Source organism: Sarcophilus harrisii, chromosome 1 (genome assembly GCF_902635505.1).
Source record: "Sarcophilus harrisii chromosome 1, mSarHar1.11, whole genome shotgun sequence".
Lineage (NCBI taxonomy): Eukaryota > Metazoa > Chordata > Mammalia > Dasyuromorphia > Dasyuridae > Sarcophilus > Sarcophilus harrisii.
In genome coordinates this window covers 94,057,923-94,075,918 of record NC_045426.1, presented here as the reverse complement: position 1 = coordinate 94,075,918, position 17,996 = coordinate 94,057,923, and the positions used below count along the sequence as shown (strand labels likewise).

General features: G+C 38.2%; 1 protein-coding gene and 1 long non-coding RNA gene across 2 annotated transcripts in view; one reads left to right on the top strand and one right to left on the bottom strand.

Annotated features, from left to right (window-relative positions):
* LOC116422569 overlaps positions 1 to 17,996 on the bottom strand; it is a 210,388-nt gene that overhangs the window by 60,737 nt on the left and 131,655 nt on the right. The window lies entirely within an intron of this gene.
* GRIN3A (glutamate ionotropic receptor NMDA type subunit 3A) overlaps positions 15,242 to 17,996 on the top strand; it is a 215,251-nt gene continuing 212,496 nt past the window's right edge. The window contains exon 1 of the mRNA XM_031961305.1: positions 15,242 to 17,036. Coding sequence (XP_031817165.1) covers positions 16,218 to 17,036 — 819 coding nt within the window. The 5' untranslated portion in view covers positions 15,242 to 16,217. The remainder of the gene's footprint in view (positions 17,037 to 17,996) is intronic.

Here is a 17,996-nt window from a genome sequence, read left to right as displayed (position 1 = left end):
GCATTCATAACAATCATGGTGGTTGTCATTTAATTTTCCTACCACATGATGTTTCCCAACTCTTCCTCAGGGTACCTCACATGGCATCTCTGCCACATGTCTAAATATATCTTACATAGACCTACCATTTACACATTGTCTTCCACATAAGAATGAACATCTCTTAAAGGCAGGAAGCATTTTTACCTTTATAATTATAGTAGTTAATATAGTACGTAGAAAATACTAAGTAAATACTTGTTGACTGACTGACAGGGTTGATATGAGTTGTTTCTATCATGACTTGGGCAGTCATCACTGTGTTACTTTATTTCTTTTGCCACCTATAGTTTACATATATATAGTAGTTAATAGAGAGTGCACTATCAAAATAGATTGCCTATAGGAAGTTCATGATCTCTTATATTGCCTTTTTAAATATAATCTCTACCCATAATGGGGCTCAGTAGTTGTACCAAAGATGTTATTTATACTTATGACTCTAACATTCCTGGTATTGTTTTGCTTATCACTCCTACAACATGGATTATTCTTTTTCAAAGGACTATCATATTTTTATATATTTCTGTTTTTGGTTTATCCATATCTATCCATATTTTTTTATTTTAGTTTATCCATATTAACTTTCTTCTCTAGGTTGCCTATGTTAGATTTTTTTGCATCCCCCAAGATTAGAGTTGTTTGATAGAGGTTCTAGGCATATTAAAGTGGCTGAATGTCCCTTAAAAGATTTGTGGGATCTTGCTACCAAGGGTGGTAGGTGGTTGGAGTGAGCCCTATCTTATGTATTCTAGATCTGGGCTTCTTAAACTTTTTCTACTCTTTTTACCTGAGAAATTTTTACATGACCCCAAGTGTATAGGTACATAAAATAGTTTTACAAATCAAACATTTATGATAATAAATCATAATTTCATGGCTCTAATATTCAGTTATGAGATCCTATATGGGGTTATGACCCACAATTTAAGAAGCTGGGGCCTACTCTGGTTTCTGTTTGAAAGGGCAAGGAGGATGTCTTCTAGACTGGATTAGTTTGTGTCAGTCCTAGAATCATTGATATAGCTTCCTGGTCACCTGAGACATAGAAAGTCCAGGCTATGAGGAATGTGGGCTTCTTCTACTTAAATTAAGTTTAATTAGAAAGATAGTCAAGCTTTGACTTAGGACATGTTGAAGTAGAGATGACGCAGATGGATAATCCAAATAAAAATGTTTTGAATAAGCAGTTGGAGATGCTGGTCTTGAGTAGAGAAAAAAAATTAGACCAAGGAAGGGTCATCACCCAAAGGTGAAAGAATTGAAATAACGAGAGCAAATAAGGTCATTAAAGCAGGAAATACAGTGGTACCTCTAGAATTGTCCTTAATTGGTTCCAGAAGGCAAAACGAATGGCAAAAATTACAAGTACCAAACTATTTTTTTTTCATAAGGAGTACCTCTCTAGCCTTCAGCCTAATCACTTGCCCCAAGTGGGGCTTCCCACAGTGGAAAAACAAGCCAGTCCAAACCCGTCAAGCTCCTCCCTTCTTGATCCAACTCACTTTCTGAGAGAAAGCACAACCTCTACCATCTCCCCACAACCTCACACCATCAAAGCTAGCTTTAGGGATGGGGAGGGGCCAACCAGGGCTCTGGCTACATTTGGGGCTCAAGTCTCCCGAGAGTCCTAAATTCTCAGCTGCCACTGTCACCACCTCCACCTGGGCTCCTGCCACTGATTGCTCCTCCTACAGAGCATGCTGGCAGCTCTTTGCCCTTCCCTGTACTATTGTGTTGAGAGCTGAGAGACTCTGCACTATTGCCACATCATCCTGCAGGAGCTGCTCTGCAACTTTGACATGCACAACCTGAGCACAATGGGCTGCAAACTAACAGTACTGCACGCTGTCTTAGCTGGGGTGGAGCTGCCCATGGCTGAGGACAATAGCAACAGAGGCAGAGGCTGGGCTGTACGCCTGGCCAACCTCACATCCCTTTACACAACCAAGACAACAACTAAATGCAATGAGGGCTGAGTGCTGAAGCATTTTTTTCCTCGAAGCAGCCTAATGCTGAGGTACCACTGCATATACAAAGAGAAAATAATCAAGGATAGATTGCTGGGAAACATCCACATTACGGAGTCTAGAAGATGAATAATCCACAAATAAGAAAGAAAATGATTTGCTAGTGAAATAGGAGTAAATTTATAGTCTTTTAGAAGACAAAGAAAGAAAGTATATTGACTTGGGAGATACTATTGCTTCAAACTCATCATGATTGCCTCCTACAGCTTCAAAACTTTCTGGTACTAAAGAAATCTCAAGGAGAATAAGGCCTTTAGGTGTTTAAGTTTAGGGATTAATAAAGCTTTGGCAGCTACTAAGAGGATATTTTTAGTCAAGGGGTGGGAATGGAAATCAGATTACAAAGACCTGAAAAAAAGAATAGGTAAACAAAGATCAGGTAAAGAAATGGAATTGGTTGAAGATGACTTCTCAAGACTTTTCCAGTCAATTGCATTGATTTCCTGCTTAAGACCTTCATACTTTGATATTCTAATAAGTTCCTTTTTCTAGTCTCAGTTCTGATTTAATCTGACTCTTACTAATAAAGCAAAAATAATGGTCAGGACTTTTACTAATTAGACAACCATTCTCATGGTTTCTCTATTTTTTTCAGATTATATATCAATAAAAAAGGTTTAAAATATAGTTTGCATTATTGTTGTTCAGTCATTTTCATCACCTCCATCTCATCATGACCCCATTTGGTGTTTTCTTGGCAAAGATAATAGAGAAGTTCACTGTTTCCTTCTCCAGCTCATTTTATAGATTAGAAACTGAAGCAAAAAGAATCAAGGGACTTGCCCAGAGTCATACAGCTAAGAAGTTCCTCACCAAAGAGTCTTCCTGACTTCAGACCCAGAACTCTATTCACTATGCTATTTTATTTCTAGTGCCACCTATAATTAACATATATAATAGATGGTGCACCACCAAGAACAACCATAATAGAACTGTGTGACCATAGAAAATCATCTTAACTCTCTAAGGCTTAATTTCCTCATCTATAAAAAAGGGATAATATTATATATAATACTGATCTCATGTGATTCAAATGGTATACTGTAAGCTAATGTGAAAACTTTAAAGTGCTATGTGTGTCCATTTTGTTGTTGCTATTATTTATCTTATCTTTTTCAATGAAATTCAGATAGAAATGGTCTCATAAACTCATTATCCCACTCTATGTTATATTTAATATTCTACAGACAGTTCTACAGTTCTATAGAAACAACTAAAATAAAATTTGTAATTAAATAATGATTCTATAATGTCAGCTTATCCTCTATGAGCTTATAAAAGCATGTACAGGGCACTCTAACAATAGACAAGATGATGGAAATTATATTTATTCCCACATCTTTAAATAAGTGAAGAAATAAACATTTGATAAGCATTTTACTATGTGCGAAGTACTGGGGATACTAACAGTTCCTGCCCTCAAGAAACTCACACTCTAATTTAAGAGAGACAACATATAAAATAAATCTCAGCTGCAGGAAAATGAAAGGACCTAGAACTAGTAAGGATATAACTACAGGATGGATGGCAAGACCCTGGGGTCCTTAAGTTACATTAGAAGCTCAGATAATTGTGTCGTGGTTCTATAGGGCAGAGAAGTAGATCAGGTGGTAATGCCTGGTAGTCTTTTATCTCAGAATGGAACAGAACTGTTGATTCCCATATTATCCAAGAGGTAAGAGCAATCAAGCATTTGAACAAGTTCTAATACGAACTGATAAGAAAATGAAAAAAAGAAAAAAGAAATGTCCTCAGTCATGGAAGCTTACCAGGATATATTTTGGGTGGTTTAGGTTCAGAAGACTGAATGGCAAGAAAGCTACCATTTCATCTGCTAAATCTCTATTTTTAAAGTCTTCCCTGCCCCCATTTAGTTTGGAGATTATAAGTATTTTGTATAATAGCATTTATTTGTTAATTATTCTGATTGTTTAATAAAATTCTGGGGTTATATAGTCTCTAAATATAGTCTGTGGAAATTGTGTGTGTATGTGTGTTGTGTGTGTGTATATGTAGTCTGCAAAAAAATGGACTGGAACAAGACACTCAGCAGCTGTCATTCTTTCTTATTTGATGTTTTGCTAACTATCACCCAGATCCAGTTAAATAAAAAGTATAAGGATATTAAATCATCTTTAGAATGACATCTTTTATACAACCAAAATAGCAGTCACAATCATGGAGACATATACCTCATGCTGTTCTTACATGATTTATCTCCTAAGATCTTTATATTTTGAAAGCTTTGTTCACTGCAGTTTGGAGAATATGTTTATTGTAAAGATATCTATTAAATGTATTGTTCCTTGAAGTACCAATATTTTCATGATATAATGTAAAAACAAAGGTTGTAGAAACATGGAATCTAGGTCCTAGTCTCACATTTCCAATTAAATCACTATAAGACACAAGCCAGATCATTTAGCCTTCTGGGACTCAGTTTTATTATCTGTAAAACAAGAGGGTAGGAGTGCAGCTACATGGTGCAGTGGATAGAGCACCAGCCGTGGAGTCAGGAGGACCTGAGTTCAAATCTGACCTCAGACCCTTAACACTTCCTAGCTGTGTGACCCTGGGCAAGTCACTTAACCCCAATCCTCACCAAAAACAAACAAACAAAAGAGGGTAGATGATCTCTGAAGGTTACTCCATTTTTTATTGATGTTGTTAAGGCATTACAGGGATGTCCTTATTGGGGGTTTTCTTGACAAAAATACTGAAATGGTTTGCCATTTCCTTCTATAGTAACCTATGTATTGTACCATTTAGCTTTTATTTCTTTGATAACTTGGCCCATGCCAACAGATACTGCTTCCCAGTTCAGACCATTATGTAAAATATGGGATTCTAGTCTGACATCTATTATTAAATAACCTTGGATATAGCATTTAATGTCTCTCTTTGCCTCTGGCACCGATTTTTTTGTTTGTTTATTTAAGGCAACATAAATAAAATCTATGCTTGTCTGTCTTCAAAGGAAATAAAAGAAAATCTGCGAAAGTGCATTTAGCTCTTCAAGAGAAAGGTGCTATCTAAATCCTGGGTATTTATTATTATTCACATGCTGTCTCTTTCAAATCAATCTCATTATACCAAAACTTTTAATGGATGAATATGTTTTCATATTGAGCTTTTGGTACAATTCCATGCGATCAAATGCTAATTACTTCTGCTATCACCTCCATCTCTTTTCTCACTCCCCAATATAGAATTCAATAGATAGTGATACCATCCCAATGACAACTTTAGGATTACTCCAAGATTACTTCAATTCAACTGAATTTATTAATCATTTATTAAGCCCCTACTATATGGTTGACACTAAAAATCCAAATACACTTTCAAAATGCTGTGTAGTTTTAAACATATACAATATCCTTGTAGGCTGTTTCTATTTGTTGTAGCACCTGAAAATAAAATCTAGAGCAATTTTACTTATCCAGCCTCTAGATATCCCCATGTCTGGTTTATCCAGCTTATCCTGCTGTATAACCTCATTTGCTTCAGGGAAGCATTTTACTTCTTCCATTGAAATAGACAGCTTATCTTTATAGAATTAAGTACAGGTTGGAGAATACTCACTTTCAGAAAACACAACTCAATAAATGGGACCTCTACTAGTCTTCTTCTCTCAGCGATCAGTCTAGATTATACAGATTTTTGAATTGTCCAATTATTACTGATTTTAGCTAATCCAAATATAAAGATTTATCTTATTCCTAAATCATTTAATGAGTAACCCAAATAGAGCTGTTTTGGAATGCTTAAAATACATTGGAATGGTAGCAAATATCCTAGAAGTAGATTCCAGTCTCATAATATTCTAAAAAAAGATTTTGTTTCCATGTTTAACAGTACAATAAAACAATAAAAAGTATGCACTGGGGGATATTATTTTTGTCATTCTTCTTTATTTAGTGTCCCTGAGCACTAAGGAAGAAGGCTTCCAAATATGTGCCTAAAAACTAAAAGGTACCCTAAAGATTCCATACAGTACATTCACATAGCCCATGAACTAATTCAGCTCCTTATCCTTTCTTGAGGGCACTACTGTAATCACATTCTAAATAGTCTCTCTGATACCAATCCCTCCCTTTTACATTTCATTTTCTGCAATGCTGACAAAAAAAATTTCCTAAAACAGAAGCCAAACCATCTTGCTCCCCAGGGAAGAAATTTTCAATTATTCCATAATCCTTCTAGGATAAAATGCTAATTTCTCCACCTGACATTTAAAGTCCTTAATGACTGGCTAAAGTTTACTTTTCTAATACTTGTTTTACATTATTCCCTTTGTGTACTATGTTTTAGCCAATGGAATATTGGTATTTTCTGAACTCAATAAGCCATTCATTTACTATATCCCTGACCCTGTACAGATAGTTGTCCAGGACAGGAACACACTCCATTCTTATCTCTGCTCCTTTGAATTCTTGATTTTATTCAAGAATCAGATTAGACACTATCTCTTCCTTGGAGACTTCCTGATTCCTCTAGTTACTGATGCTTTCTCACATTGAATTATTTTATCATTAGTAATCTGTTTACATCTTATAGGATATAATCTCTTTGAGGGCAAGAATTATTGTGTTTTTCAGTTTTTGCCTTTGCACAACTCACTGCTAAACAAATGTTTACTGAAACATTGTTAAATGCATTCCAACCCTTTAATTTTGTTGAGGAGGAAACAGAAATCCAGAGAGGAGACATAACTTTTCTATAGTCATAAAGGTAATAAGTAGAAAAGCTACAACTCAAAAATAGGGCTTCTGACTCGAAATCTGGTGGGAGATTTTTTTCCACATTAGCAAACTGAAAACAAACCTGAAATCTGAAACTATTGGTTCTCTCTTAAGAAAAACATTTTAGAATAGCTCCTATTTATCTACTCCTCCACCACCACCATTTATCAGATAACAGCGCTAGTGTCGACTAGGCTTAATCACAATGCGTGTATTCCTATTGGAGCCATTATCTCGATAAGACCCCAGAATTAATGAAGCCCTTAAAACCTCATCCATCTACTAGAATCCTTTTATTATATGTTCTTTGTGTGTTCTTTCTGAAAAAATACTAAATATATTCCATAAGTGGAAGGATTATATAGATGTGCATCTTGGAAGGTGTGAGGTTTAGGCAGCTTTTTGCAAAACTCTCAGATTCTTCTGACTATGAAAGGAAAACTCCTTCTGGAGTATGGGCACTGAAATGACAGGTTTTGTTTTTTTAATGACTGCAATAGGGAATGTGCCAAGGTTTATTCCACAACCCAGATGGAGAAAAACTGCCCCAGAATGATGACGGTAACAGTGAAAATTCCTCCATCACAGCCTCTTCAAGCTCTATGCAGTGAAAATGATCTCTTCTGGTGGCTCCCAGCCCTGTGCTGGCTGCAAGATGGGAAGTAAAACTCTTAGCTAATCATCCTGTGGAATGCTGAAAAGGCCAAGCACTTGTCAGAGTTGATAACTTACTCCACTGACAACAACTGGAATAGGAAGACAACAGAAATTTTTAAAGACACTGAGGTCTTTTAAAGATTACATTTTTTTAAAGCAGACAGTTCCCAACTTTAAAAGTGTTGTGCTTCAAAATACCCTCATCTTTTTCTAGAGAGGGGAAATATTTAGGACTCAGAATCTTTTCCCATAAAGCAATGTCATAAATGGTGATTGGATTCCAGGACCAGCATATAAAATCCATAATGTCGCTGACCTCTTCCACTACAAATCCAACCATAGTATCATATAGTAGTGTAGAAAGGAATATGGCTTCCTGATGTACCGGGTAGAAGAATGGACCTGGAAATTGAGAAGATCTGCTTCAAATTCCTGTTATGAACTTTTGGAGTTATGGGACAAGCCCCTTTTATTAATTTTAAGCTGTTTCCTCATCTGTAAAATGTGATAATAATAGTAAGGGGGCATACTTCATGGGGTTATTGTGAGAGATGGAGAGATGGAGAACTTTGAAAATCCTAATGTTCACATAAATATCTGATATTGTAGTTGTTCTCAGAGGAGGTACCAGTCACAAGAGGTGATAGGCCCTACCAAGATATCGATGCTCTTATTATGACCTAAAAACATATTTCATGATCAGGAAGACTTGAATTTGAATCATACCTCAGGCTAGTCATGTTTCTTAATTTCTAAAATTATTATAGAACCCACTTCACAAGATTGTTGAGAGGATAAAATAGGTTAACATGTTTGTAAACTTTATAGCATTTTATAGATATTTACCATTATTATTCTTTTGAAGATAAACTGAACTAAAATCAAAGATTCACCACAGACTAGTCATAAAATAATACATTTTTGGTCACAATAACTCATGTGGATGATCTACTAATACATCAAGAAGTTGTGACACTGAATGACTGGTGGGATATCCACCATTGATTTTTTTTTAAATCACAGATGTTTTTTTCATTGTAAAATGTTGGAGCAAACTGTAGCCTGAGTACTGGGCTCTAGATACAAAGAGAAGAGGATTTCAATCTATCAACCAAAAAGCATCATTTAAAAGTCTTCTAGGTTCCAAGAATTGTTCTAAATGTTGATGATGCAAAAAAGACACAAAAGATGATCTCTGCTCTCAAGAAAGTCACAGTCATATTGGGGAGATGACAACCAACCACATACAAACATGCTATATACAAGAAAGAAAGGAAATAATAAACAGAGTGAAGAAATAAGAATTAAGAGGGGTTAGGAAAGACTTCCGCTAGAAGATGGGACTAAAAGAAAGCCAGAAAAGGCAATAGTGGAGATTGCAAGAGAGACCATACCAGGAACAGGGGAAAGTCAGAAAAAAATACTTAGACTTGAGATGGAATATCTTGTTTATGGAATAAGCCAGACTGAAGAGTATGTGTTGGGGAGTAAGTTGGAAGAAAAATGGAAAGATAAGAAGAGACTAGGTTATAAAGGTCTTTGAATGACAGAGATTTTTATATTTGATTCCAAAAGCAATTGGAGTCTGGAAGTTTGAGTTATTTGGAGGGGGAGGGGATTGTGGGTAGGGGCAGTAACATTGTTAGATCTGCACTTTAGGAAAATCGCTTTATTTATATTTAGAAAAATATAACTTCTCCAATGCTGGGATACATGCTATCCATTAGCAAAATGCTGAAATAAACCCATTTTATCTTTGGTACCATCCAATATCCCTGTTTGAACTTTTCTTTCTTCCTGGACTCTTTCCTTACACTTTTAATCAGTTAGTCAATAAACATTAAGCACCTGATATGTGCTGAAACACATACTTTGTGCTAACCATACACAGAAAGAAAAGATAGTCCCTGTTTTCAAGAAATTCACAAATCCAAATACCTATGTACTTCAGTAAGCTCCTCACCCAAGCTTATCAATCTTTCTCTAAAAGGTTCAAGCTCCTCTCAGTTTCCCATATTTAAAATTCCCCTTTCTTTCAGGGAAGCTTCTGATCTGAACAGGCTAATCTAAATAATATATATCTGTAAATTTTTAATTATCCCATAATATTGTACTTTTTTTTTAAATCAAAGCTTATTGATAAAAAATATCTTATGGCATTGGGAAATGGCTAAACAAATTATAGTACAAGAATGTAATGGAATATTACTGTGCTACAATTGTTGTTCAGTCATTTTGCAGTTGTGTCCAACTCTTCATGACCCCATTTGGGGTTTTCTTGGCAAAAAGATAGTAGAGTTGTTTGCTATTTCCTTCTCTATTACTATGCTATAATAAATTATAAATATGATAAATACAGAGAAATATGCAAAGACTTACATGAACACTTTTCACTTACAAAGTGAAATAAGTAGAACCAGGAAAAAAACAAAAGAAAATTAATCTCTGGTAGAATTTGTCATAAATTAAAGTGAAAAGAAAAATACAATCAGGGTTAGTAGAGGAGGATTTTAAGCATAGCTCTTGAGTTAGGCAGGCCTGATTGACGCTACTCTGGCATCCATACCTTAGGATGCTCTTTTTCTCAGATTCTGATTTTTCACTTCTCTACTCAGAGTCTATATTACAACACTGGTGACGGAGATTGAATTTATGAATAAGTCACTAGCATGTTGTCTGATTAAGTCTGGAAATTCTGCATTGTGTTTCATATATGAATGCATATAAAATGGGCTTTATTACTATTGCATCAAGGAGCAGACCCATAATGTCAGCAGTGCTGTCAAATTTGACTCTTGTACAATATCAGAGCCAGTGATGGGTAGAACTTGGAACAGTTGTCAGGTGAGAAATGTAGGTTTTTTTCTGAATCTTTTAGTGACTAAGATAGTAATCCTATAACAGTCCAGGAAATGTAAAGTACTCAAAAAGGGTTCTTAAGGATTCAGAGTATACTGAATAATGCTATTTTTATGTTAGGCAATTACCATTATACATTTGAAAATTAGGAAACTCAAGAAGTCAAGGTTAAGTGTGTTGTCTCTAGCAAATTGGTGCTGAGACAAGAATCCACATTTCCTGATTCCCAATATTCTATGTTCCCATAACCAACTTTCTTGTACTACATCCAAACATTCGTTTCCCTGGCATTTCTTTTCATGTTATTCCTGTTCTCACCCTACTGATACCAGGAAGTGCAGGAGTGTGTTTATACCTGTTTTAAAATAAATTAGAATAATATCAAATTGCTTATCATTTTAGGAAGAGGAGGAAAGATGAAGGAGAAAAAAATTGGAACTCAAAATCTTGTAAACATGAAAGCTAAAAGTTGTTTTGCCATGTAATTGAGGGAGGAATACTATTTTTTTAAAAAGAACCAGCTTGAAGTGGTAGAGTAGAGAAAATACTGACAAAAAAAGAAGCATGTACTTTTCAGAGCTATTGTGAAGATCAGATGAGATAATATTTGTAGAAAGTGTTGAGAAGAGTGTTTTGCACATAGTAGGCACTGTATAAATGTTTGTTCCTTCCTTACATTTGGGATTAGAATAATAAACTTCCTGGCACTTTAAAAATAAAATAAAATAAAGTAGAGTAAAAGTTGATTCCTTTTCTTTTTGCTTATCCATCATATGATCCGAGGCAATTTATTTCTGATTCTGAACAAAGGTTAAATAATGTCATCATTGTATCTGGGTTAGCTTTTCCAGAATTGTGCTGAATCTAGTTATAATATTGTTAATAACAGTAGTACCTTATATAGCACTTTACTCCTCCAAATCACATTCACGCACATTTTTGGTTCCATCCAACAATCTTGGGATGCAGATAATGCAATTGTCATCATTTCCCTTTTAAAGTGAAATCATTTTGTGATTTACTCAAAGTCACATGGCTCATAAGCATCTGGGTATACACTAGAATCTAGGGCTTTTGAAGTATAATCCTGCATTACAGGCTCTTTCATGAGGAACTGGCTATACTTTGAGGATCTCTGCTTTCTCCAACACAATGACTTAGAGAACATAGCAATTTTCAGTATCCTGAATTCCTTCCTCATAATGACCTGCTCCCCTTCCAAACTTTGATTAACTAAAAATGTTTTTGGTTTTATTTTTATAAAGTAAAGAGCACTGCTACAATTCATATCAAAGCCCACCAAGTCAAAAGATAACTTCCCACTCATGCTCTACAAAAGTCCCAAAGACTTATAAAAATCCAGTGACTTATGGTATTTCTCGGGAAGCTAAGTAGTACAGTGGATACAGCACTGGGTCTGGACTCAATAAGACTCATGTTCAATTCCAGCCTCAAACACTTATTATCTGTATGATCCTGGACAAGTCACTTAACCCTGTTTGCCTTGGTTTCCTTATCTGTAAAATGAGCTAAAAAGGAAATTACAAACCATTCCAATATCTTTGCCAAGAAAATCCTAAATGGGATAATGAAGAATCAAAAAAACTGAAAATCACTAAACAACAATGGTATTTCCCAAGTAAAGGAGAAAACTAGAGTTTACTTCTCCAGTCAGTGTTCTCCCTTAAGGCTCCAGTGTCCATATCTTATTGGCCTTTCTTCATTGAAGGTCTTCACTCTCATTAGATAGTGTGAATTCGATTGTAACTGTCCTCCCTGACCCCTGCTGATTCTATCTCTGATGATATTGATTACTTCTGATCATTGGGATTTCTCACCCGTCAACTCTCTTCTAAAAGATGGGTATTCCTCACCTCCTTGAAAGGAAACATGTCTCAAGTAGCTTATCCTTTGAAAGCTTTTCCTGATTCATTCCTTTATCGTGTTACTTACAATTCTGTCAGTCCTCTGGTCAAAGTGCCTCTGGACTTGGGAAACTTTTACAAATATTCTAGACATCATAGGCTTAGACAGCACAAAAGGAATTCTGTGTTGTTCTTCCTAACCCATACTTCCTGCTTATGCCAGCATTTCCAGTGAATTTTGAAATATCAGTGGGTATTCCAGTTCTGATTTCCATCTTTCTTCTTCTCAGGCTGCTGGGAAAAATTATCCACATTAACTCAGACTGCTTCTCAAAAGTTCATCAGTGGTACATGTTGGGAGTCAGTGACTGCCAGAATCTACTCTGAACAGTATCACCTGTGATTCAGAGGGACAAGGGCAACCCTACCCTAAGAGAAGACACCTGTAACCACACCTAAGAAGCAAGTCCAGTGTTTTTCCAACTATGGACTGTTTTCTTAGAAGAATTATCTGAGTATAAAGAACATGGTAAAGATTGAAGCTATATGTAAAAAAGAAAAAAAAGAGGAACATTGAAAGGACATCAGTGTAGAAAAGTAGAAAGAAATGGAGAAAAGAGCAGAAAGAAGTGGAAAAGAGAATTCTTTGTGCTTAGTAAAATAAAATATCCACAAGACTAACAAAGGCTTTGTACATCTTGACTATCCCATATTTGGCAAATCCAATTTAGATTTACAAAGTTACATTTCAACTATTTATTTAGTGATATTCAGATTATTTATGGATTTTCAATAACCTTCAAGTAAAATACCTATGAGAATAAAGTTAGCAGATTAGCAATTACAGTATACCCAGCAATGTCAGGATCAAAAATGTTGTGCTACAAACAAAGCTGTCAGAAAGGGCTCCTTACCCCTTTGTTCACTACAGACCAAAAAGGTTCAAATCCTTTTATCATTTGAGAATTATAAAGAGTGTATTTAGGTTATAGAGAGAGAAAAAGGAGAATCCTGATAATTTCTGGTAGAAGACAACAACAACAGTCATCTTCTAAGGTAGATGCTTGATACAATGTGTCCCCAAAGTCTTAGTGCATTTCTAAACTTTCATAGCTCAGAAAGGCACTAAGACTTTTGGAAGTCCCTATGTAAGAAAATGCATGGACTTTCTAGAAACTTAGAGTTCTCTGTTTATACTCAGCTGTGACTTAACATCTAAGGAACTGTGAGTTCAATATGTCCCATATTTTGATTTTAAGATCAATCTCCTGGAAGCCTTTTCCAAATCTAAGCTGTCTAATATTATCTGAATTACTAGGAAGAAGTTACTTAACCTCCTTAGAATTCAGTTTTCTTAGCTAGAAAATGAGGGGGTTAGATTCAGTGATTGCTGATGTTCCTTCCTTCTCTGGTTTTATATTCCAATGATCCTCTAATTTGGGGTATAGATCTTTGAGAGATAGAAGGTGCAATGAATAGAGGGCTGATCTTAACAAGGAAGCCATAGGTTCAAGTATTGTCTCATATAAGCTACTTATGTGATCATAAGCAAGTAAGTCAATTAACTACTCAATACATTAGAAAACATGGTAAGACTAAATTGGAATAGTTGCTGTTCTGTATCAACTTCCACAGCAGAAATTACAAAAGTCTCAAGAGTTCCCCTATATCAGTGAAATCAGAGGTCCAGACATAAAGCTGCTAATGAGAAGTGCAAATGGAGAACGTTTATTCTTATAGGGATTTTTATATAGCTGTAGAGAGGCAACATGTGGTAGTGGACAGAATGCTGGCCTCAATGTGCAAAAGAGCTGGATTCAAATCCCAGCTCAAAATCTAATTGGCTGTATGACTCTGGATGAGTAATTCAATTACCCTTTCTATGGTCTAGGGCCTATGTAACTATCTGAGAAAATAAGTTGCAAAGAAGGTGCCAATTTGCAAGAGCAGAAGGAGTCCAATGAAATGACAAGTCCCATTCCTATCTCTATCCTCATATAACCCTAGCTTGTTAATCACCAGAATAAAATATAATACCTAGCTTGTAAATTAAAACAGCCTTACAAGGTAAATAGCAAGTGTTTACCTAAGCCTTAAATAGATTAGAAAATTAGAACATGGTTGGATGAAATAAATTGCAAAACCCTAATTCTTAAGAGCTGACAACTCCTTAATACCCACTATTGTGTTACTGGAATAAAAAAGGAGGAAGAAAAGAGAGAAAGAAAGAAAAAAGAAAGAGAGAAAGAGAGAAAGAGAGAAAGAGAGAAAGAAAGAAAGAAAGAAAGAAAGAAAGAAAGAAAGAAAGAAAGAAAGAAAGAAAGAAAGAAAGAAAGAAAGAAAGAAAGAAAGAAAGGAAGGAAGGAAGGAATTTCTTCTATGTGAAAGATACTACCCTTTTCCTGGACTACCCTTCTTTCCCCAAAGCACATGACTGGCATTTTAGCATCTTCAGTATTAAGCAACTATCAATTTTACCGCTAATTTTCTCTTGCATGGCTAGGTTTAGCAGGAATAACCAGCTTTATGATGTGTTTTGTTTGTTTTTAGGAAGAAGTGCTCTGGCACTTCTACAAATAGAAACAATATTTTGGGGTCTCGTTTAAACTGACCGCTGACCCAAATCAATGATTAACTCTCATTTAACCCCATTTTGAATGGCTGTCGACATGTTTTTAATATCTCTAATTTCTGTCACAAATATATTCTTTGATATATGACCAGACTCTTATATTTAGAACCCAACCACTTAGAGTTCACACTGCTTGGTGGTCCATAAATGAAAGTGTCTGCAGGTATAAATAATTCTTGTTTAAATGCCCTTTGCTCTGAAAACCTGTGAAAATGATCTATTGCAGGAAGTCATTTAAATTAACAGTTCTCTGAAACCATCCTTGGAAGAGGGCTGGACTAGGAGCCCTCAGCCTCCGCGTCTTCTTGGGAAGCTCCCTATTGGTTCTCTGAAAACTGAAGTCCTCTCCTTCTCTGAAGGAGATTTAGATGACTACAAATCCCAGCCTCCGAGGAGAGAGGAGGTTCCAGAGGCTCGGTTCCGTCTGATCACCCTCCAGAGAAGATCCCGATCAGTAGGAGTTTAGCGCAGCCAAGCGACAGGCAGAAGGCACGTCTCCAGCAACAGGAGCTGGGCTGGGCGAGTCAAGCGGGCGGGCGGGGATAACTTTGCCTCTTCTAACAGAACCCTTTACTACCCAGTAGCGCCAGCATTCCACCAAGGAAAGCGGCAGCGGGCAGAAAGGAGAAAAGCAAGAAAAGGGAAGTCATGTAAAGGAAAATGAAGCGAGCACGAGGTGAGAGAACAGCAGCCAGTGCAGGGGCAAGGTGGATTCGGCTTCCCTTTTCCTTCAGGAAGGGGGTGAATTTACCTCAGGGCTGCCTCGGGAATTATCCAGGTCCAGATGTTGCCAGAAAGGAACAATAAAGAGAGAGATTCGGGGGTGACTATTTTCCTGCTCCCATTTCTCCAGGATCACCGGTTGTAAGTTCTTAGACGTTCAGTTGCCGAGACTCTGTTTTTGCCTTCGATATTGTTGATTTAAGGTTCACATACATCCATCCTGCTGTCGGCTTGTCCCAGCTGCCCCGGAGGTTGAGAGACGCCTTGGGCTGAGTTCTCCAAAGAGCTGTGGATGGGGCAGGTCCGGCTGACGGAATGCCTGGGCAGTGAAAGGTGCTTTGGGGGTGCCGTGGTAGCCGGGGGCTGAGAGATGTAAGGGACGACAAGGAAAGGGAGGTGGTGGTGGAGAGCGGCTCCGGGAGCCACCCGGCTCAAGACGAAAGCGGCCCAAAGTGACTGCCTGGAAGATCCGAGACAACTTTTATGGCTGGGAAAGTGGTCGAGGAGGATCTGGCTGCTCCACCTCGATGAGGAAGGGGCCAAGCCCTTAAGAGTTAGATTCTAAGTGGACTAGACTCGGATTCTCTGGAATTCTCCTTTTCTGGAGACATCGGAGGGGGGGCGTCGCTTTCCCTGGGGCGCCCCGGATTTCCCGCTTCGGGTCTCAGTAATGAGGAGACTGAGTTTGTGGTGGCTTCTGAGCAGGATCTGTCTGCTGCTGCTGCCGCCCTGTGCGCTCGTCCTGGCCAGGGTCCCCGGCTCCTCATCCCACCCGCAGCCCTGTCAGATTCTCAAGCGCATCGGGCACACAGTGCGCATCGGGGCAGTCCACCTGCAACCCTGGACTACAGCCACCCACACCACCACCAGCAGTGGACAAGGCTGGAGCGGGGCGAGGGGGCAACGTAATGACATCTACCCCGGGGGCGCCACGGCGCCCGTCACAGCTAGGAAAACTGCAGGAGCCCTGGACGGCCAGACCAGGGCGGAGGCTGAGGCGGTGGCTGCAGTGGCATCGGCAGAGGCAGATGGTAGAAGTTGGAGGGCCAGGGCCCCCTCTTCCGTCGGAGGGGCGGAGGCGCCAAGCCGCTGGATTGGGAGCGCCCTGCCCAGCAGAGGGGCTGAACTGCCAAGAGGCGCGGGCGAGTCTACGCTCTTTCCGCGGGATGCTCTCCTCTTCGCTGTGGAGAACCTGAATCGTATGTCGGGACTGTTGCCTTACAACCTGTCCCTGGAAGTAGTGATGGCAATTGAGGCAGGGCTCGGGGACCTCCCTCTCCTGCCCTTCTCGTCCCCGAGCTCGGCCTGGAGCAGCGACCCCGTCTCCTTCCTGCAGAGCGTGTGCCACACCGTAGTGGTACAAGGGGTGTCAGCGTTGCTTGCCTTTCCCCAAAGTCAGGGAGAGATGTTGGAGCTCGAGTTCATCAGTTCCGTCTTACACATCCCAGTAATCAGTATAGTGCGCTACGAATTTCCTCGGAAGAGTCAGGTAAGGGAAATGGGATCAGTTGGAGATGGTCATTAGTAGTGAGAGCACAAAGGGGACTGGAGAACAGGAAAGGGAAGGCAACGCTGAGATGGGATAGACAGTGTTTCTTTGGCTTTGAATGGACACAGGTGGAAGTAGAGAAGTAATGGTAAGGATAATCCTTCCTATTCTAGTAGGAAGTGAGAACTTTGAGGTTATACATACCCCCCTAGTGGCAGTGGGTCGAGAGTAAGAAGTAAGGAAAAAAAGATGTTTCAGAACGCTGGACAGCAACTGTACTTTCAGATTAAAAGTCTAGGGTGCTAAGAATATAGCCGGAACATTTCGTGGCGAAGCCAAGTCTGGAACAGTGCACTACTCTAAATAAGATGCTTGGGCGAGCAGGGCAAAGCAGTCTGACAGCTTAGCTCAGATTCCCTGACTTTTTTATTTATTTTTTAAATTTTTAATTGAAGAGAAGAGGATTGCCCCATTTTCACTCTGTACTCAGAACCATTAGAGATTTTAGAAACAAAGAATATTTGAAAATTTCAAAAACAAATCTGTAACACCCAGTGAAAGTGATTTAATTCTTAAAGTGTCTTAGATATCTGAAATGTTACAACAATAAGATCCTTTAAAAGGTGGAGAGTAATAGCCTCTCTCTGTCTCTGTCTCTCTCTCTCTCTGTCTCTCTGTCTCTCACCCTCTCTCTGTTTCTGTGTGTGTGTGTCTGTCTGTCTGTCTGTCTGTCTCTTTCTCTCTCGGGCAATTCTAGGAATTAAATGAAAGGACTAGTGGCAGCATGGGTGTCTGTGTTTAGGGCAATAGGTGGGTTGCCCCATTCAGACTATATATACAAGATGAATTTGGTGATCTAGCAGAATTGTAAATGGGATAAGAAAACGGAAAAGCATTTCTTTGAAATAGGTGTGTCACTGGCATTTGTCGCATTTTAAAGATAGGAACACTAAAAAACAG